This window comes from Notamacropus eugenii, chromosome 3, assembly GCF_028372415.1.
Source record: "Notamacropus eugenii isolate mMacEug1 chromosome 3, mMacEug1.pri_v2, whole genome shotgun sequence".
NCBI classification, from domain to species: domain Eukaryota; kingdom Metazoa; phylum Chordata; class Mammalia; order Diprotodontia; family Macropodidae; genus Notamacropus; species Notamacropus eugenii.
The window spans coordinates 212084328-212106869 of NC_092874.1; the positions used below are offsets into that span (position 1 = coordinate 212084328).

Genomic DNA, 22542 nt, shown 5'->3' on the forward strand with positions numbered 1-22542 from the left:
TCCTGTGAAAGTTACAATAGGACCAGTCTATACCTTCTCTCCAGAGATGTGGCAGAGTACAATCCTAACACTGAGTACAAAGTCAGGAAATAGGCTTGAAGAATGGTCAAACTAAAAAGAAACCCCACCACAATGAGCAGCTCAAGACACAAATGCAGAAGAAGAGAATATATAGACAAAGTCTCAGAGGAAAGCACAGTTTGGGCACAAACTTAACATAGAATTCCTGGAAGAGTTGAAGCAAGAGAGCTTTTTTACCCTTAAAGAGTGAAAATATGTTTTTATAAATGAAATGGAAGCATCTGAGGAAAAAAAGTGGAAAAGAAATGAAAGCTATGGAACAAAGAATTAGAAAAGAGAATTAACAGCTTGGTACAAAACCTTGCCTAAGCAACACTCCCTGAAAATTAGAATAGATCAAATAAATGCCAATGACTCCTTAAGAAAACAAGAAATATTAAAACAAAATCAAAGGACTGGAAAAAAAACAGAAGAAACTGTAAGGTAGCTCATATCAAAAACAGATCAAGGAGAAAAAAAAATTAAGAATCATTAAAGGGAGTGGAGCCAAGATGGCCAAGAAGAGGGAAGCAATGCAGCCATGCTCCTGTCCACAAAACTCTTCTAAACAGATCTAGAAAATACATTAGACTGAATCCTGATGGAAAAATCTGAAAAAGTTACAAGTCCTTTGGTCCAGGTTGGCATAGGAAGAGACAAAGAGGTCTGCTGACACTGGAGACTAGGTTGGGGCAGGAGCATGTACACACACTGAGCATTCCAGTGCTCAGGGAGAGGCTGTGCACCAAAGCAAGAGGAGGTCCAGACCCATACTGAGATACTTCCAGATTCATGCCAGAGCACTGCAGTATAGACAGGTGCCAAATGGCAACTTTGTTACCCAACCCAGTTCTCAGTGAGAAATCCAGAGTGAGGACATGTGTAGAGGGGTGGCATTCCCTGGTAGGGAGATCCTATTTAGTTTACTGATAAAGGAGGAGGTTCATTTGCACTTGCAAATAACTCGGATTGCAAGAGTCAGGTGAGATCTCAGTTCTAGCATCTAGCCCAATCTGCAAATGAATAACCAAGGCAAGAGTCCCAGACCAAAGAGGAGCCTGCAGCTCTATCATTGTGAACCAACAAAACTTTAAGGTCAGTCAGCTTACAGAAGCTGAGTCCAGCAGCATTCTATTATTGCTCTAATTGAACTCAGACTAGGGAGAACAGACTTTTCCCTGGATCAGATCACTTGGGGAGCACTTGAAGGTTGCCAGTCTATCCCTGAGTTCCTAGAATAACACATCACTTAGTACTCTAAGAAAAGAACAGGACTGATCCAGACCTCCCTCCACAAGTATGAAAGAGCACAGCCCTGACATCAAGTCCAATGTCACAAAGTATACTGGAATTAGTCAAGTTTGGGGGGAATAGAGTAGGTGAGAAAAACCCAGAGAACTCCATGGACACTCACTTCACCATGTTTTGTTTTGTTTTTAATAGAATTATTTTTTCCAATTATATGTAAAGATATTTTTTAGCATTCATTTTTATAAAGATTTTGAATTCTAAATTTTTCTCCCTTTCTCCCTTTTTCCTAAAATGGTAAGTGCAATCATGAAAAGTATATTTCTTTATTAGCCAGTTATAAAAGCAGAAGTAGGCCAAAAGAAAAAAATCACAAAACAACAAACTAAGTGAAAATTGTATGTTTCCATTTGCATTTAGAGTCCATCAGTTTTTTTATCTGGATATGGATAGCCTGAATCCTTTGTAATTGTCTTGGGTCATTGTATTGCTGAGAAATGCTGTCATTCATAGTTGATCATCACACAAAGATGCTGTTATGGTGTACAATGCTTTTCTGGTTCTGCTCATTTCACTTTGCATCAGATCATACAAGTCCTTCCAGGTTTTTCTGAAATCGATCTGGTCATCATTTCTTATTGCAAAATAGCATTCCATTACATTCCTATACCATAACTTGTTCAGCCATTCCCCAATTGATGGGCATCCCCTCAATTTCCAGTATTTTCCCACTCTAAAAAGAGTTGCTAACAATATTTATGCACATGCAGGTCCTTTTCCATTTTTTTATGATCTCTTTGGGATCCAGGCCTACTAATGGATTGTTGGATCAAAGGGTTGTTGTTGTTGTTTGTTCTTCATTCCTGAGGAAAACCATGACATCAGGAAGGTGATGTTATCACTTGCAAATAATTGGATTTAAGTAAGTGAAGGCTGTGCAAAGTCACTGTCCTTACTTTCTCTTCCAGAGTCATCTGGACCCAGTGGCAAGATCAAGAGCAAGATGACTGGAGATGGCAGTTTGGTTGCCTTTTGGGCTTTGTTCCAAATTGCTCTCCAGAATGGTTGGAACAGTTCACAACTCCAGCAACAATGTATTAGTATTCCAATTTTCCCATATCCTCTCCAACTTCATAATTTCCAGTGATCATTATCATATATATGATATCATGTCATATCATCCAGTAATCATATCCAATTATCATCAGTCAATTTGATAGGTATGAGGTAGTACCTCTGAGTTGCTTTAATTTGCATTTCTCTAGTCAAAAGTTATTTTGAGCACTTTTTCATATGACTATAGATAGCTTTGATTTCTTCCTCTGAAAATTGCCTGTTCATATCCTTTGGCCATTTATCAACTAGGGAATGACTTGTTATAAAATTGATTCAGTTCTCTATATATTTGAGAAATGAGACCTTTATTAGGGCAACTTGCTAAAAAGATTGTTTCCCAGCTTTCTGCTTTCCTTCTAATCTTGGTCATATTAGTTTTATTTGTGTAAGACTTTTTAATTTAATAGAATCAAAGTATCTAAAATATATTTGAATTCATTGCATTTCATAATGTTTTTTATCTCTTGTTTGGTCATAAATTCTTTCCTTTTCCATAGATGTGATGGGCAGACTATTCCTTGCTCTTTTTATTTGCTTGTGGTATCACCTTTTATGTCTAAATCATGTACCCTTTTTGACCTTATCTTGGTTTATGGTATAAGATGTTGGTCTGTACCTAGTTTGTGCCATACTGTTTTACAGTTTTCACTATTTGACTATTTGTCTTATTCAAGAGCCTGGGATCTTTACATTTATCAAACACTAGGTTAAATGGTCATTTGCTACTATGCCTTGTGTACCCAATCTATTACATTAATCCTCTATTTCTTAGACAATACCAGAAAGTTTTAGTGATTACTACTCCATAATATAGTTTGAGATCTAGTGTGACTAGGCCACTTTTCTATATATTTTTTTTCATTAATTCCCTTGCTATTCTTGACCTTTTGCTGTTCCAGATGAATTTTGTTATTTTTTCTAGTAGTCTAATTTTTTTTTTGGTAGTTTGTTTGGTATGGCACTGAATAAGTAAATTGGGCAAAATTGTCATTTTTATTACATTGGCTCAGTCTACCCATAAGCAACTGATATCTTTCCAGTTGTTTAGATTTGACTTTTTTTTATGTGAGAATGTTTTATAATTGTGTTCATGTAGTTCCTGGTTTTGTATTGGCAGTTGGACTCCCAAATATTTTAAATTACTTACAGTTATTTTAAATGAAATTTCTCTTTCTATCTCTTACTGCTGGGCTTTGTAGTCATGTATAGAAATGCTGATGATTTATGTGGGTTTATTTTGTATCCTGCAACTTTGCTAGAGTTGTTAATTATTTTAAGTAGTTTTTTAGTTGATTGTCTAGGATTCTTTAAGTATATTATCATATCATCTGCAAAGAACAATAGTTGTTTCCTCATTCCTTGTTCTAATTCCTTCAATTTCTTTTTTCTTCTCTTTTCCAGGACATTTCCAGGACAATATTTAATAACAGCAGTAATAATGGGCATCCTTGCTTCTCCTCTCTCTCTCTCTCTGTCTCTGTCTCTGTCTCTGTCTCCATATATATATATGTTCTTTTTAGCTGCACTATTAGTGGTAAAATTCTTAAGAATTGCAAGTATCATTTTCCCATGAAGAGATGTAAACAGTTTAGCCTGATAGTATCCCTTGTGTTTTCTCTTTCTTTTTTATCTTTTTATGCTTCTCTTGAGTCTTGATTTTGAAAATCAAAATGTTTTGCTCAGCCCTGGTCTTCTCCTTATGAAAACTTGAAATTCTTCTGTTTCAGGAATGGCCATCTTTTTTCCCTTGAAGAATCATGCTCAGTTTTGCCAGATTGGTGATTCTTGGTTGTAGTCTTAGCTCCTTTGCCTTCCAGAATATGGTGTTCCAAAACCTCCAATCCTTTAAGGTTGTAGCTACTAAGTCCTGTGTAATCCTGACTGTGGCTCCCTAATTTTTGAATTGTTTCTTTCTGGCTGCTTGCAGTATTTTTTTCTTGATCTGCTAGTTCTGAAATTTGGCTACAATTTTCCTTGGAGTTTTCATCTTGGGATTTCTTTCCAGAAGTGATTGGTAGATTCTTTCCATATATCTATTTTGTCATCTGGTTCCTGGATATCAGGGCAGTTTTCTTTAATAATTTCTTGGAGTATGATGTTCAGGTCCTTCTCTTGATTACAGCTTTCAGGTCAGTCAGTGATTTTTACATTAACTCTCTTGAATCTATTTTCCAGGTCAGTGGTTTTTCCAGTGAGGTATTTTACATTTTCTTTTATTTTTTTCATTTTAAAAATTTTATATTTAATTGATTTTTCATGTTTCTTACAGTCATTAGCTTCCACTTGCCCGATTCTAATTTTTAAGGGATTATTTTTCTTAGTTAGCTTTTGTAACTCCTTTGAAGGTATAATGAAAATTTGTCCAATTCTACTTTTTAAGGAATTGTTTTCTTTTTCTAAGTTGTTGACTCTTTTTTCATAGTTCTCTTACATCACTCATTTCTTTTTCAAATTTTTTTCTAATTCTCTTATTTGATTTTTAAACTCCTTTTTGAGCTCTTCCACCAATTCTTTCTGGGTTTGAGACATATTCCCATGGGGGGGGGCGGGGTTTCCCCATAGATGTTTTGACATTATTGTCCTCTTCTGAGTTTGTTTCTTGATTTTTCCTGTGACTGCAATAATTTTCTTTTTTTTTTAAATTTATTTGTTTTCAGTTTTCTTTTTTCTTTTTATTTTGAGCAATGAACAACTTTATTACATTTAGTTGTTCACAGAAATGCAATGATCCAAGACAATTCCAAGTGATTCATAATGGAAAATACTATCCACAACCACAGAAATCACTACAGAGTGACAATTCCATTTTCAATGGTGTACTTCAGGGTCAGAATATTTCTCTTGCTCTGGGCCTCTGCATGAATTTGAACCCACATTGTTAAGGATTATTGCCTCATAAGCACAATAACTATATCCTGCCCTAACATACAATGAATGAATTTCCTAGGATTTCTTCCTAGTGTGAATTGTCTGAGCAAAACAAGAGTGGAGTTGAATCTGAAACTCTTTCCACATAGATAACATCCATAAGGTTTCACTCTTGTGTGGAGTTTCTGATATGTAGCAAGAGGGAAGTTCTGTGTGAAAGCCTTTCCGCATTGACTATATACATAAGGCTTCTCTCCACTGTGCTTTCTCTAATGTATATCCATAAGGCTTCTCTTCACTGTGGATTATCTGATGTCCCAACAAAATTCCCTTTCTATATGAAAGCCTTTCCACATGGATTACATTCACAAGGCTTCTCTCCAGTGTGGATTCTGATGTGCAACAAGAGCAGAGTTGTGTTTGAAAGCCTTTCCACACTGATTGCATTCATAAGGCCTCTATGCAGTGTGGATTCTCTGATGGTAAGCAAGATTGGACCTTGCTGTGAAAAACTTTCCACACTGATTACATGCATGGAGCTTCTCTCCAGTGTAGATTCTCTGATGAATAGCAAGATTGGACTTCTCTGTGAAAGACTTTGCACATTGATTGCATTTATAAGGCTTTTCTCCAGCGTGTATTCTCTGATGTTGAGCAAGACAGGATTTCTCTGTGAGAGCCTTTCCACACTGATTACATTCATAAGACTTCTCTGCAGCGTGCATTCTCTGATGTTTAGCAAGACCAGAGTTCCGTTTGAAAATTTTTCCACACTGATTACATTCAAAAGGTTCTTCTCCAGTGTGGATTCTTTCATGTTCAGCAAGATGGTCCTTCTCTCTGAAAGTCTTTCCAGACTGAGTACATTCATAAGGCTTCTCTCCAATGTGGATTCTCTGATGAACAGCAAGACTTTCACTGTCTGTGAAAGCCTTTCCACAGTGATTACACTCAAAAAGTTTCACTCTACTGTGGATTCTTTGATGGGCCAGAAGACTCTCCCTCCTTGTGAAAGTCTTTCCAGATTGATTACATTCATAAGTCTTCCCTGCAGTATGGATTCTGAATGTAGCCAGGTCATACTCTTCCAAAAGAATTCTCAGCTTTCTTTCTATTTCATTGACTTCCAACGTGGTCTCTACATCCAGGGACAGAAGATTCTGCATATTCTCCAGCATGACCTCCCTGTATAGCTCTTTCTGTGAATGGTCCAAGAGACACCACTCCTCCCTACTGAAGTCCACACCCACATCCTTGAATGTCACCAAGTCCTGGGATGAAGGTCTTTGGGTGCCAGGGGCCATTCTCTCTGGTTCTAGGCTCTCTCCTAGGAAAAGGCTTTGGTTTCCGCAAGCTGACCTGGCACCTCCATGTGTAGAACTGGCTCACAGAAGGCAGAGAGATCTTACTTTTGCTGCCCAAAGACTCAGGATTCTTTCATTTCTTCTGGGTCAGGTTAGAGGCTTGAAAGAAGATAGAGAGTGACTGTTTCCTGGAATCTGTCCTGTTTTCAGTTTTCAACAATTACTTCCATAAGTCTTAAAACCCCTCTCCTCCCTCCCTGACATGATATACAATCTTATATGGGTTCTACACATACATTTTTATTAAAAACATTTTCACATTAGTCATGTTGCATAGAAAAATTAAAACAAATGGGAGAAACCATGAGAAAAACCAAACCAAAACAAAACATAACATAAGGGAAAATAATCTGTTTCATTCCGCATTCTAATTCTATAGTTCTTTCTCTGGATTTGGATGGCATTTTGCCTCAAGAGTCCTTTGAGAATGTCCTTGCATTGCTGTGAATTGGTTAGTCTACCAGAAATAGTCCTCACACACTGTGGCTGTTAGTATAATGTTCTCCTGGTTCTGCTCATTTTACTCAGCATCAGTTCATGTAAGTCTTTCTATATTTTTCTGAAGTCCAACTGTTCATCATTTCTTATAGCCCAATAGTATTCCATTACATACATATAACACAACTTATTCAGCCATTCCCCAGTTGATGGACATTCCCTCAATTTCCAGTTCTTAGCCACCACAAAGAGAGCTGCTATAAATACTTTTATACATGTGGGACTTTTTTCCATTTTTATGATCTCTTTGGGATACAATCCTAGAAGCAATATTGCTGGATCAAAGGATATGCACATTTTTGTAGCCCTTTAGGCATAGTTCCAAATTGTTCTCCAGAATGATTGGATCAGCTCACAGCTCCACCAACAATGAATTAGTATTCCAACTCTCCCACATTTTCTCCAACATTTATCATGTTCCTGTTTTGTCATATTAGTGAATCTAATAGGTTTGATGTGGTACCTCAGAGTTGTTTTGATTTGCATCTCTCTAATCAATAGTGATTTGGAGCATTTTTTCATATGACTACAGAGAGATTTAAGTTCTTCCTCTGAAAACTGCCTTTTCATATCTTTTGACCATTTATCAACTGGGGAATGACTTGTATTCTTGTAAATTTGGCTCAATTCTCTGTTTTCTGCTTCCCTCCTAGTCTTAGATGTATTCAGTTTGTTTGTGCAAAACCTTTTCAACTTAATGTAATCAAAATTATCCATTTTGCTCTTCATAATGTTCTCTATCTCTTGTTTGATCATAAATTCGCCATAATAATTCTCTATGGTCAGATTCTTTTTTTGTTGATTTTTGCTCATCTTTTATAGCCTTTTCCCTTACTTTAAAATTTAAGCTCTGCATCTGTGGTGTAAGGGCTCTATTCCAAGCTTCTTGTGCCAGGGGTTGGAGGCCCTGGTTTTTTATCTGGTGCTGCACTGATGTTGTTCTGAGGTCCACATGGATCCTTGTGTCTGGTGTTGTGCTGGGGGGGTGATGTATGGGGTGGCTGGTGCTGTTGGAGGCCAAAGGGTTCTGGCAGCTTACCTGGTGCTGAGGTGGGGTTCCAGTGCTGATATCTGCCTGTGTGAGGCCTACTGAGATTTCCATTGCTGGAATCTGCCTGTTTGCTTGGCTATGCTGGGTTACATGATGGGTCCTGATGCTAGCCTTTGCCTGTTTCCTTAGCACATGCAAGGTCCAGGTGTACTGAGGGATGTGGGTGGGTCCTAGCACTGACATCTGCCTGTTTGCTGGGGGCTACACTGAAGCTCTTGGCAGCCTCAGTGCTGGTGTCTGCCCATTAGCCTTACTATGTCAAGTCATTTTGGAGTCCTGATGTTGGCATTTGCCTGCTTCACCCCACTGAGGATTAGGACCTCCTGCTAGTTGGCTAAGGCAGGCTTGCTTCTAGCTTCCCAGGATGCTTCCTGTCCTGGACTGCACTACTCTTTTACCTGAGTGAGACAGATCCTTTCTGTTGACCTTCCAAGTTTCTTGGGCTTGGAGATTGTTTTCACCCTGTCTTTTTGCTGGTTCTGCTCTTCTAGGATTCATTTTGGGGCACTGTTTTATTGATGTTTAGAGGTGAATATGGGAGTATTAAGGCTATTTCCTGCTTACTCCACCAACTTGGCCCCCAGAAGAGCTCTATCTTCCATATTTTAAGAAAAAATAAATTTCATTAGATTTTTCAGGTTTTGGCAAACTCACATTTTCCACGTGGGGTATCCTGATGGAAACTGATGGCTAGCTTGTTTTAGATTCTCCAAGACTGTGGTCTGTTTTGGGCTGCCCTAGGAAGGGGAAAGCCTATCCAGGTTAGCAGTTTCTTGTATCTAGTCTTCTGAAAGACTTACCTGATTTTTTTAAAAAAAAGACTGTTTGGGGGAACAGTTTTATCTGATTCTCTCTATATTTGTTGTTTCTTCCATGTTACAGAGTCACTGAGGTCTCAAGGTCTTTCTCCTTCAGATAGCCTAGTATTCTGTCTCTCTCTGAGGAGAGCAGAATGGTCAGCCTCATGGCCCCAGTCTCTTCCTCCTTGCCTGGCATGAGTTAAGAATCTCCCTTGACCTTGATAAGGCTAAGCTACAGACACTCTAGATATTTCTATCTATAGTACCCTGGGAATCTTATCTAGACAGACCCATGTGAACACACATGTGTGTTCATCCTTCATTGCCAAAGAAGACCATGACATCAGAGAAATAATGACATGACTTGCACTTGACTTTGTTTTTTGAGTGAGGGAAGGCTGTGCAGGGCTCTAGCCTCACTTCTCCTCCAGAGCCATCTTAATCCAGTGACCAGATATCCATCAGGATGACTGGAGAGGACCCAAGATGAGGGAACTGGGGATAAGTGACTTGCTCAAGGTCACACAGCTACTGAGTGTCGTGTCTGAGGTGAGATTTGAACTCAGGTCCTCCTGATTCCTGTACTGGTTCTCTATCCACTGCACCACCTATCTGCCCTGTGAACACACATAACATAATGGGGCAACTTACTACAAGTCAGAGGCTTATGACTTCAATCACTTCATTACAGATGATCCTGACTATGAAGAATTGTTGACTATGCTGGAAGTATCATCCTCTCTTCTGTTCATGATGCTGCTTCTGTCCATTGTCTTTGCCTTGCATCAGAAGAACCACTGAAACTGCAAAGATTTTGACATAACCACCGTGTTGACCATACCATTGAGATCTAAAACTCATTCCTTCTAATGATCTCTCTAGAAGATTCTTAGAACCTTGTCATCATGGGGTGGTGTGTTATAGAACTATTTCAGCGATTTTCCCTTTGCCCACAACATGGATTAGGTTAGTTTTCTCTGAAATGCAACAAAACTGTCCCTCAGAATTCATTGGCCTATCATTATTGAAGGAATTATAAGCATTAAGTGAACCACACTGACTCCATCTTATGATTTAACTCTAGATCTAAATTCCTTTTCCATATTCAATTGTGGGTCTAGTCCACTTTCTTTCTTGTAAGAAAACTTAATTTAATTGTGCAGAAAATCTCATTATGTTATTTGAGCCTAACCCCCTGCATGGGTACCACTACCTGTTGTTTTCAGACCCTTAACTAAGGACCTGGTAATGCTCACCAGAAATCCAGTCAGATCCAAAGACTGATGCAAGGAGTTTTCTCACAGTTGTACATCTCAAGCAACCTATGCCTTATCTGCAAACTGGCCCTGTACTGGTGACTCAGTTACTGTTTCTTTGTTTATTTGATTACATACAGACACTTGGAGGGCAGTGGGACAGCTCTTTTTCTGATTTCAGGGAATTGCACCTGTTCACTCTCCCTGCTCCCAAGTTTTGAAATTCATTCAACAAGGAAAGTCCCTAATCTTTCCTCCAATTAGAAATCAGGTGACCTAATCTTGTGCCCTGTTTTATATACTGTTGTTTGCTTTTAACAGATAAAAATCTGTTTGCTCCTGTATTTGGGGTCCAGGGTGAAATTAAGAAGGCCTGGTTCTAAATTGTTATGCAATTGCCATGCATTGCTTAATAAACTGATATACTTGGAAGCTCAGGCCTTTGTTTCCTCAGTTATTTCAGATTTCACCCATCACCCTGTTAATATCTATGCCTCCTTAATTTGGCACTGCTCTGCTAGATCCTCCTCCAGTTCATGCCTTTTAACCATAGGTGTCCCTCAAGGCTCTTTCCTGGATCCTTTTCTCTTTCTCCTATATCCTGCTTCATTTGGTCATGTTGTCAGTTCCCATGTACTTAACTACTATCTCTATGCTGATGATTCATAAATTTACTTATCCTGCCCCAACCTCTCTGTTGACCTCTAATCTTACGTCTCCAACTATCTTTTAAACCTTACAAACTGGATGTCTAGTAGAAATCTTAAACTAAATATATCCAAAGCAGAACTCATTATTCTCCCTAAAAACTCTCCTGCTTCCATCTTCCCTATTACCATAGAAGGCAACATCAATCTCCCATTCCTCAGGCTTGCAACCTAAAAGCCATCCTCAAGTCTGCACTGTCACCTATCATATCCAATTTGTTGCCAAGGCCTGTAAATTTCACCTTTTCACATCAATTATATTTACCTCCTTCTATTCTCAGTTACTGCTAACACTGTAATGCAAACCTTCATCAGCTTACACCTGGACTATTGTAATAGCCTGGCAATGCGTCTGCCTGACTATCTTTCCCTGCTCCAAATCATCCTCCATTCACCAATATCATCAATGTGATTTTCCTCAAAGTGCAGATAGGACCATGCCACACCTTTTCTCAATAAACTCTAGTAGCTTTCTATCACCTCCAGAATCAAATACAGAAACCTCTTTTTAGCATTCAAAACCTTTTATAATCTATCTTTCTAGTCTCCTTACACCTTACTCCCCAACATGAACTTTTGGATACAGTGACTCTGGCCCCCTGGCTCTTCTGTGAACTCCCTCTCAGTTCTGGACATTTTCTAAGACTGTCCTCTCTGTCTAAAACACTTCCCTCCTTAACTCTGCATCCTGGCTTCTTTCTCTGGCTTTTTTTAAAGTTTCAACTAAAATTCTATCTTTTATAAACCCTTTTAATTCTGGTTCCTTCCCTCTGTTAATTGTTTTCTTTTTATCCTGTAACATAGCTTGTTTGTATATGTTTATTTGAATGTGACTAGACTATGAGCTCCTTGAGGGTCATGACTGTCTTTTGCCTCTTCGTATTCCTCAGTGCTCAGGACAGTGCTTGGTACGTAGTAGTTGCTTAATAGGTGTTGATTGATTTCCCAGAGCTTCTGAATATAGAAAATGAAATACCAATTGAGAGAATTCACAGATAACTGCCAGAAAAAAAAAATCAAGGCTGCAAACACAAATTGGTTAAATTTAAAAAGGATTTTGATAAAGACTTTGAAATGAAAAGGAAAGAAAATTTGAACAAAAGAAGACTATTCTGCCCCCACTAGAAAACAGGAGAATGGAATAATATGTTCTTAAGAGCAGTGGAGCTCAAGATTCAGCACAAGGTGACCTACCCTGCAATTTTAAATTCAATCACACATGAAAAAAAACAGGCATTCAATAATAAAGAGGCAGTTGAAACATTTTTAGCAAGGAAACCAGAACTGAAGGGATTATTTGCTTTTCAAATACCTCAAAAAATAGAAATGCAGGAGAAGTGAATAAGTGAAACAATCAAGGATGGCAAGAGCAACAGAGTGAAAGTAGAAAAACCAGTAAGAAATTTCTTTCTATATGTGTAAAAAGAGAAAGTGGTAAAGGCAGAGGTGGGTATGGAGCATTGTGGATATCCTGCCTATAGATTAATGCTTCTTTTGTGGGACTACATTACATTATGGGAAGGTATGTGAAATGGGAGGGTGGGCGAGAGGGAGGGAAGCAGGGGAAAAGAGAGGAGAAAGTGATACGCTAGGTTTAAATCAAGGGCTAGCAATGGGGGGAAGTTGACCCCTGTGGTCTCAGCCTCCAAGGGAATAGTAAGGATAAGGAAATGATTGAAAAGGGAGTTCCACTGATAAATGCTCCTATGACTGAAGAGAGTTTGTTTGTGAAGGGAGATGGAGACCTTGTACTGGATGTGTCCTGATGGATGTGGTGCTTGAAAAGTCTACATGTTCTATCTTGGGTATGGGGGAGTCAAGATTCCTGGAAAAAAGGTACTTGGGGGAATGAGGAAGCATGGGTCCAGGAAGGAAATTTTGAGGCAAATGGAGAAAGAAGGCAAGTAGAACAGACTATAGAGTAATAGTGGACTGCATAATGAGTGATGTAAAGGGGGAAGGACCCTACTGTGGAACAGTGTCCTCTCTGACACCTGAAATATTTGACATTGTTCTGGGAGACAGGTACAGTGGAAAAGGGGAATCTATGGGTGAGTTCTACCATTTTAGAAAGTGCCTAGAAGTAAAATGATTCTCTTGAAAGCTTTGGTCACATGAGAAATACAGAGAAAAGAGAGAGGATAGGTAATTATCATGATCATGAAACAGAGAATGATGGTCTAGAGCAGACAAAAAAGAGAAATGGATATTGAAGAGAGAGGAATCCTTTTAGAAAATGGGTGCAAAAATGAAATAAAAAACCCTAAGAAATAAGACTAGTTGAAGGAGGAGGAAAAGAATGGCAAATCTACTTGACTAAGAAGAGAAAGGAGGAATTATATAAACAGATAAAAGCAGGAAAGGAAAAAAATTAATATGCAAAACAAGAAAGTGTTAACAAATTAGAGGAGGGTATCAGGGATGAACAAAAATCTCAGTGGAAACTCAGGCACCTTAAAAAAATTAAAGTAAAATAACTTAAGGACCACAGTATTGTAATTATTACAGAAGAGGGGAAAAATCATAACTTTTATTAGAAAAGGAGAAAAATACAAATCAGATTCTCATAACTTTAAATGTAAATGGAGTAAACAATCCAACACAATGAAAAAGTTATAGGTTTGATAAGAAAACAAAACCCTACAATCTGTTTTCTCATTAAAAATATTTTACTAAAGAAAGATATACACAAAAATAAAATTGAGGGAATAGAAAAATTTACTATACGTCAAATGAATCTAAAAAAGGCAGGATTTGCCATCATACTATATTAAAAAGCAAAAACAAACATTCAAAAAATAAAAAGTTATAAACAAAAAACCTACATTATGCTGAAATGAACAATGCAATAGACAACAAACCAGTATCAGTAATGAACTTACATGCTATAAATGCCTTAGCATCCAAATCCTTAAAAAAAACATTAACTGAGCTATAAGAATATATGGACAGTAACACAATACTGACAGGTGATTTCAATATACTTCTTTCAGTTTTGGATAAGTCTAACAGAAAAATGACAAAAACACAAATTCAGAAAGGAGTAAATTATAGGAGAAACTAGAATTATAAAATTTATGGGATCTTTTAAATGGTCCTACAAAAGAATATGCATATTTATCACCCCACATTAAACTTCTACAAAAATTTGCCATGTGCAAAGGCACAGAGACAGTGTAAATACATATTAAAAGGCAGAAATGGTTAATACCTCCTTTGTAAACCATAATGCAATACAACAGTAATCATTTCAGGGACCACAAACAAAAGATACAGACCAAATGGAGACTTAATAATGAAATTCTAAAGAACAAGTGAGTCAAAGAACAAAATCATTGGAACAATGAATAATAAAATTATAATGATGAAACAACATATCAAAATTTCTGTGATGCAACTAACAGTCACTAGGGAAAAATGATACCTTTACAAACATAAAATAACAAAATAGAAAAAGAGAGGGTTCATGAAGTAAATGTGCATAAAAAATTAGAAAACCAACAAATAAACCTAAAATAAGGACAAAGGATATTAAAAATTAAAGAAGAAATATGTAAATTATTAACAACAAATAACCATAGAAATGATTAATAAAACTAAAGCCTGATTCTTTGAAAAGACTAATAAAATTGATAAACACTGAGTTAATCTGATTAAAAAGAAAAGCAGAAAATCAAATTAATAAAATATCGAATAAGGAAAGTAAAATCATAGCTAAGCCAGGTGAAACAAAAAAAATCAAAACAGTTACATGCTAACAAAACAGAACATGAAAGACACAGAGGAATAGCTTCAAAAATATAAAATAATTGCACTATCAGAAGATGAGATAGAGAACTTAGATAAGTGAATCTCAGAAAAGGAGAATTCTATCAAACTTTTAAATAGCATTTAGTAACTGGACTTCAAAAATTATTCTCAAAAATTGAGAAAGAAAACATCTTATCAGAATCATCATATAATACAAATATATTCCTAACATATAAAATGGGGAAAAATAAAAATACAGAAAGAAAACCATAGGCCAACAATGAACATTGACCCTCAAATTGTTAAACAGAATCCTGTCAGACTATAATGATTTATTCAAGAACTCATTCATTATTACCAAGTGGGATTTATGTCAGGGATGGAAAGATGGTTTAACATTAAGAAAACAATTCAACATAACTAATCATATGAAAAACCAAAACATGCAAATCCATATAATAATCTCAAAAGATGCAAAAAAAGCCTTTGATGAAGTACAATAATTCTTTATTTGAAACAAAAAACAAAACAAAACAAAAAAAACAACCTTTAAAGTATAGGCATAGGGGGACATTTTTAAAATATAAAAAACATCTCTCTAAAACTGAAACCAAGAATCATATGTAAGGGGTATTCACTAGAACCTTTTCCAATAAATATGGGAGTGAAGCAAAGATTTCTGCTCTCCTCACTATTATTTGATATAGTTCTATAATTGCTAGTAACAGCAATAAGAAGAGAAACTAAAAGCATAAAGATAGGTAAAAAAAGAAGATAAAACTCTCCTTGTTTGCTGATAATATAATTTTCTTGGAAAAATCTAGGGAATCAGCAAAGGTACTCATTGAGACAATAGCTTTAGCAAAGTTGTAGCCTACAAAATAAATTCTCAAAAAATCTCAAAATTTCCTTATAAAAATAAAACAAAAGAAATAATAATAGAAAAGGTAACCCCATTCCAAATAATTACAAAATCCATAAAATATCTGGGAATCAACCTAGTAAAACACACAAAAGACTTATATAGATTTAATTACAAAGAATTCCTCACAGAAATAAGGGACAACTTAAATAGCTAGAAGAATATTCAGTGCTCATGGTTAGGCTGTGCCAATATGGTAAAAATGACAATACTATCAAAATTAATTTACACTTTTAATGCTATACCAAACAACTTACTTATGACTTATAGAACTTGTTAAGATAATAATAAAATTCATTTATAAAAACAAATGATCTATTTAAACTGTATTTAAAAGTAGCAATAATAAAAAAACATTTTGTATTTGATAGATTAATAGAATAGACAAGGAGGATTCAGAAACATAATTTAACTGTGGGAAAATTCTTTATTTCGTTGTAATTTTTAATTGTTAGGAAAACTGGAAAGGAGGCTGGCAGAAATTAGACCTAGGTAGACCAACAACTTACACCACACTCTACAATATATTCTAAATGGATATTTCACCTTAATGTTAAAGATCATACTATTAAAATTTTAGAAAAGAAACAGATATGGTAAGAGAAATACTTTTATCCAAACAAATGATAGAAGAATTACAAAAGATAAAATAGATAAATTTGATTACTTCAAACCAAAAAGTTTTTGCACATATAAAATAAATGATCTAGGATAAGAAGGGAAATAGTCAAATGGAAAAATTGAATTAAATTACTCTAAGACTCAGTGTTCAAGATTTATCAATATCACTTTATATGTAATATCTGCAGATATATACACATATGACTAATAGCCATTTGCCCATGGATAAGTAGTCAAAGGATATAAAAAACTGTTCTCAAAGGAAGAATTGCAATTTATTAGTAACTACATGACAAATTGCTTCATTCAAATCACTAACATTAAGAGAGGTGGCTGCATGTGTTTTTTACCTTTCCAATGAATTAATTAGTTGTGCTGACTTTTTTTCTTTCTTAAACAATAGTATTTGTTATAAAGGATTGCTCTCTGAGAAGGGGAGGGGGAGAGATATTTTAGGTAACTATGATGATGTAAGAAATAGAAGCTATCAAGAAAAACTTATTTTTTTAAAAAAAAGGTCTGGATCACATAACCGACAAGATGGTAGAATATACATTTTTCTGTGATCCTAATGATCTCTTCAACCTCTATAAACTAGAAATTATGCACAAAAGAGAAATGATTTCAGCTGTCTTCATAGTCTAGGACACCAAGAATACAAACAACATTATATAATGAACTAATAGAGAAATCAACTTGCTAGTCCTTAACATTTTACATTTCACAGCATACCATGCTCCTACAGCACATCTGCACAAACTGATCCATCAGTTTTCAACAGAATTAAATTCTATATCATCTTCCTCCAATGCCTCAGGAATCCAAAAGGTAGAAATTGCTATTATGGATATTGCACACTTAAAACAATTTACTGTTATATATGATAACTAGTATGATAGAAATGCCAATTAGACTTGCACTTCTCAGTGCATGCAATCAAACACATGCAAACAAAATAAGCATGAGTCCTAGGTACAAACTGCCAACGTTATTCCTTAAGATCCAGGGAAGCTTGTTTCATGTTGGCATTCAAAACCAAGCTCACTTTCTGTCCAGTGAAAGACTGAATATCTTCTGGCAAGTCTCTGTCCATCAGCACTATTCTTGTGCTTGTCAGTGATCTTCTGAGAATGTGATACCCAGAATTGTATACTATACTCTAGATGTTGTATGATCAGGGCATAATGCTGTAGGATTATTGTGTGTCATCATGGACACTATGCCTCTCAAATGAAGTCTAAATTTAAATTAGCTTTTTTTTTGCTGTTTATATACCTTACTCATCATATTCTCCTATAAATTCTATCTTCTATCTTGCAATAGCAGTATGTAGCATGCTAATGATTTATTTTTAGTAAAGAATTAGTTATAATTTCTGACTGAGGTCAGTTATAGAACAGAGTGCTGCTCTGTTGTGTCACATTCTGAGCAAGTGTAGTGGCAATAAACGTATTAATGTAAAAGGAACTACTCCTTCTTGTTTTAAACCTCCATTTTGTGACTAAGAAGCTGTTATGTATCCAGCGGAGGGCAACCAAAATCTGAAGGGTTCAAGATCATTCTATATGAAGATCAATTGAAATACCCAGGAAATGTTTGTACATACAGACTTTAAAGTTTCCCTTTTGTGGCCAAGTATAGTTATAATGTCTTTTGCAGTTTATAGCATAACATAAATACATACTAAGGCAGGAAATCCAGAATTCACAGAATTTAACTTTTTGGAAAGTAGAATGAGAACTGAAAAATATTAATTATTACACTGTTACAAATGCAATGTGAGTTTTCCTCCCAAGATGGAGCACAGTTAAATATCACAGGTTTACAAATAAACACAGTTGATTAAGAAAGAATTATTTTATTAATCTTATTCTCATAAGATTAAAAAGTAAAAAATTAATTAAAAAATTTAATTAAAAAGAACCTAAAATTTTACAAGAATCTTTGGAGAAAGGCAGAGAGTACTGAAGCAGACATACCTAGTTCATTAAGACACATAGACTACCAAGCAAACAGGAAAATGTTATTTATTCAGAAACTCAAAAACTACTTGAGTTACAATAAAGGGAGAAAATAGTGTTGAGTCAGTAAAACAAATTTTACTTCTAGTTATTTGACATAGAACCAGTGGCCTGAGGGCAATGTATCTGTATTCCAGTAACAGAAAAGCAGCTAGGGAGATAGCAGCAAAATGATAGATCCAATTCCCACTTATACACTAAAAACCTCTCCTGTAAGATCCACCCTGGGCAGCAAGGTAGCAGCGAATAGAACGCCCAGTCTGGAGTCAAGAAGACTCATCCTTTGGAGTTCAGAGCTGGCTTCAGACACTATCTAGCTGTGTGACCTTGGGCAAGTGACTTAATAATGTTTTCCTCAGTTTCCTTTTCTCAGATGAGTTGAAGAAGGAAACGGCAAATCCCAAATGGGGTCAAGAAAATTCAGAAACAAGAAAAATGAGATCTTCCCACTGCGCTCCGGGGGTTATGAGTGATCCTACAATATACACATTGAGGATTAGAAAGAATAATCTGTGGAGACCATGCTTTGTCTCAGTGCCTCTCCCACTTTTAGTTCTCTATCTTTCACGTACCATCCCCAGTCTATTTCAGCTGCGGTAATTCAAACCTTCCAGTCCCATAGATGATCTCATTTGCAGATCCCCCTTTCTGCTTCCTACTTTCTACAGCAGACTCTAAAATCTAGAGAAGGGATGACGATAATGATGATGATGATGATGATGATGACGAGGGTGATGACGGCTAAGACAGCGACGACTATCTTAAAACTTGTTTCCAAGTGATGATGCAGAGCATGCTCAGTAGGCAGGTCAGGTTTCGCTCCCAGTCAGCTGCCCTTATTCGACACCTTCGGTGATATTTAACTCTCTATAACCGCTTTTTTGAGGAAGCAATACGTTTTTCTCTGCCTTCCATTCTCCCTTCCCCTCCCCTTTTCAAGGCTCACCGAGAAATTACGAGGATACAAAACTCCCAGTCTCTTTGCAACCTATAGGTGCATTGGGAGGGGAGGAGTTTGTAGCTGTGGGTTGCTTTGTGGAACTCCAAGTTCTTATAGAAAGCTCCCTGGTAGATATAAGTGGATTCTAACCTCCACTGCATCTGTCTCAAAGGGAAATGCTGCCGGCTGTGGAATAAGTCTGATTTTGCGAAAGATCAGTTCGGGTTTTCTGAGGATCATGGATAGCTAAAACAAATTGGAAGGTTTTTTGGAAAATCGGATTGGGGCGAGGGAGAAAATGACCCACATGTTAAACGCAGCTGCAAATCGAGTGAAATGGACCAGATCTAGGACTGCTAAAAGGGCCGCCTGCCTGCTAGCTGCGGCATACGCTCTGAAAACTCTCTATCCCGTTATCCGCAAGCGTTTAAAGCAGCCCGACCGCAAGAAGAAGCTAGAGGAAATTTGCCCAACTGCAGAGAATCAGGAGAAACTGCATTGCACTGAGAACTCTTGGAAGAAAGCTCCTGGAGTGAATGCAGATTTTTTTAAACAGCTTCTGCAGCTTCGGAAAATTCTCTTTCCCAAACTTGTGACCACCGAAACAGGTTGGCTATGCCTCCATTCCGTGACTTTAATCTCAAGAACTTTTCTTTCTATCTATGTGGCTGGTCTAGATGGAAAAATTGTAAAGAGCATTGTGGAAAAAAACCCTAGGACTTTCATTATTAAATTAATCAAATGGCTTATGATTGCCATTCCTGCAACATTTGTGAACAGTGCAATAAGATATCTGGAGTGCAAGCTTGCTTTGGCTTTCAGAACTCGTTTGGTGGATCATGCCTATGAGACCTATTTCACAAATCAGACTTACTATAAGGTGATCAATATGGATGGGAGACTGGCAAACCCTGATCAGTCTCTTACTGAGGATATTATGATGTTTTCACAGTCTGTAGCTCACTTGTATTCTAATTTGACCAAACCCATTTTGGATGTAATGCTGACTTCCTATACTCTCATCCAGACCGCTACATCCAGAGGAGCAAGCCCAATTGGGCCTACGTTGCTGGCAGGGCTTGTTGTGTATGCTACTGCCAAAGTATTAAAAACATGCTCTCCCAAATTTGGTAAATTGGTGGCTGAAGAAGCTCATAGGAAGGGATATTTGCGGTATGTGCACTCCCGAATTATAGCCAATGTGGAAGAAATTGCCTTTTACAGAGGACATAAGGTAAGGCAAAAATTAAGGTGATAGTTGAAATGTGAGATGGCTCAATGCTGCTACTGCAGAAAAAGATACAGGCTGTTGTCTCATTTCCTCAGTGGTTCAGATTCCTCTTACATCTAAACTTCTATGAAAATATATACTCTTTTACACTTTTAATCACAAATGGAATTGCAGAATGTTTTCTAAACTTTCATTTTTCTTAAATATTTAGTGAGAGTATTTTAATTCTAAAGAAAAAGTGTGCTTAGAGTTCCACAATTTATTTTCTGTTTTTGTGTCTTTTGTATTTTTATTTGGAGTTCTGAGTTCCAAATTCTATCCCTCCTTCCCTACCTCGGATCCTTTCTCCCTGAAATAGTAAGCAATTAGATATAGGTTGTGCATTTTCAAATATGTAAACCATTTCCACATTAGTCATTTTGTACAAGAAAACTCAAATAAAATTTTTAAAAAGTAAAAAATATACTTAAGTCTCTATTTAGATAATATCAGTTCTTTCTCTGGAGGTGGATAGCATGCTTTGTCATTAGTCCTTTGGGATTGTTTTGGATTCCTGAGGACAGTTAAGTCATTCAGAGTTCTTCTTCAAACAATATTGCTGTTCAACATTCTCCTGGTTCTGTTTATTTCACTATGCATCAGTTTATGTAAGTCTTTCAGTTTTTTCTGAAATCACTTTGCATTATCATTTCTTATAACACAATAATATTCCATTATAATAATGTATCACTGCTTGTTTAGCCATTCCCCAATTGATGGGCATCCCTTCAATTTCCAATTCTTAGCCACTACAAAAAGAGCTACTATAAATATTTTTGAACAAATAAGTTCTTTTCCTTTTAGGGGGTGGGGAGTGAGGTGTCTTTGGGATATAGACCTGGTAGTGGTAAGGAGTATGCGCAGTTTTATAGCTGTTTGGGCACAGTTCCAAATTGCTCTCTGGAATGGTTGGATTAGTTCACAGCTCCACCAACCCAAATCCCTTCCAACATCCAACATTTCCCTTTTTTGTCATATTAGCCAATCTGATAGGTGAGAAAGTTGGTTTAATTTGCATTTCTCCAATCAGTAGTGATTTAGAGCATTTTTTTCTTATGACTATAGTTTTGATTTCATTATCTGAAAACTGTTCATATCCTTTGACAATTTATCAATTGGGGAATGACTTGTATTTTTATAAATTAGACTCAGTTTTCTATGTATTTGAGAAGCGAGGCCTTTATCAGAGGTGCTTGTTGCAAAAAAATTTCTCCCAGTTTTCTGTTTTCTTTATAATTTTGGTTGCATTGGGTTTGTTTGTGCAAAATAACATATTTTTATTTTAACTATTCTTCCAGGTAAAATGCTTGGAACACTATGAAAGACATTGTTATATATATGATTTTTAAATTATCAGAATATGCAAATAGAATTAATAGTTAGGACTTTTATATTTAACATTGCATTTTCTACCAAGCTAGTCATTTTATAACAAGGATTCCACCTAAGGCAACTTTAATCTAAATTTATTAGTTATTAGACCCAAAAGGTGCTTTATGAAATATCACTTTTAGGATAAGAATTATATCACAAAATCATACACAGGCTTCTAAGCAAAGCTCTAAGTTGATAGATATTTATTATGAATATATATATGTATATACATATATATTATATATGTAGCTTAGTAGAAGGGGGAGGAGTAAAAGAAGAGGGTGTTCAGGCATGCAATGTAAATACTTGTTTTTTTCCCCCATAGGTAGAAATGAAACAACTGCAGAAAAGTTACAAGGCTTTAGCAGAGCAAATGAATCTCATTTTATCTAAACGCTTATGGTACATTATGATAGAACAATTCTTGATGAAGTATGTCTGGAGCAGCAGTGGACTGATTATGGTAGCTGTACCTATTATCACTGCAACTGGCTTTGCAGATGGTGGTAATGACATTTCTACTTTGTTTCAAATATATATTTTAAATGGAAATAATTTTAAAAGAGGTTTTGCTAATTTTCATTTTAGTAATACTGTGATTGTAGTAAGTTTACTATAATTTTTAGGGATAAGGCTGTTGGAAGACCTGAAGTTAAGTCTTCCCTCTGCCATTTAC

General features: G+C 36.3%; 1 protein-coding gene across 4 annotated transcripts in view; it reads left to right on the top strand.

Annotated features, from left to right (window-relative positions):
- ABCD2 (ATP binding cassette subfamily D member 2) overlaps nucleotides 1-22542 on the top strand; it is a 211689-nt gene that overhangs the window by 50278 nt on the left and 138869 nt on the right. For 2 of the 4 annotated variants that reach the window (XM_072654292.1, XM_072654293.1), the window contains exons 1-2: nucleotides 12613-20456; nucleotides 22192-22372. In XM_072654292.1, coding sequence (XP_072510393.1) covers nucleotides 19521-20456; nucleotides 22192-22372 — 1117 coding nt within the window. In that variant the 5' untranslated portion in view covers nucleotides 12613-19520. Of the gene's footprint in view, nucleotides 1-9696; nucleotides 10712-12612; nucleotides 20457-22191; nucleotides 22373-22542 lie in introns of those variants that run through there. The other 2 variants (XM_072654294.1, XM_072654299.1) reach the window with 2 other exon arrangements.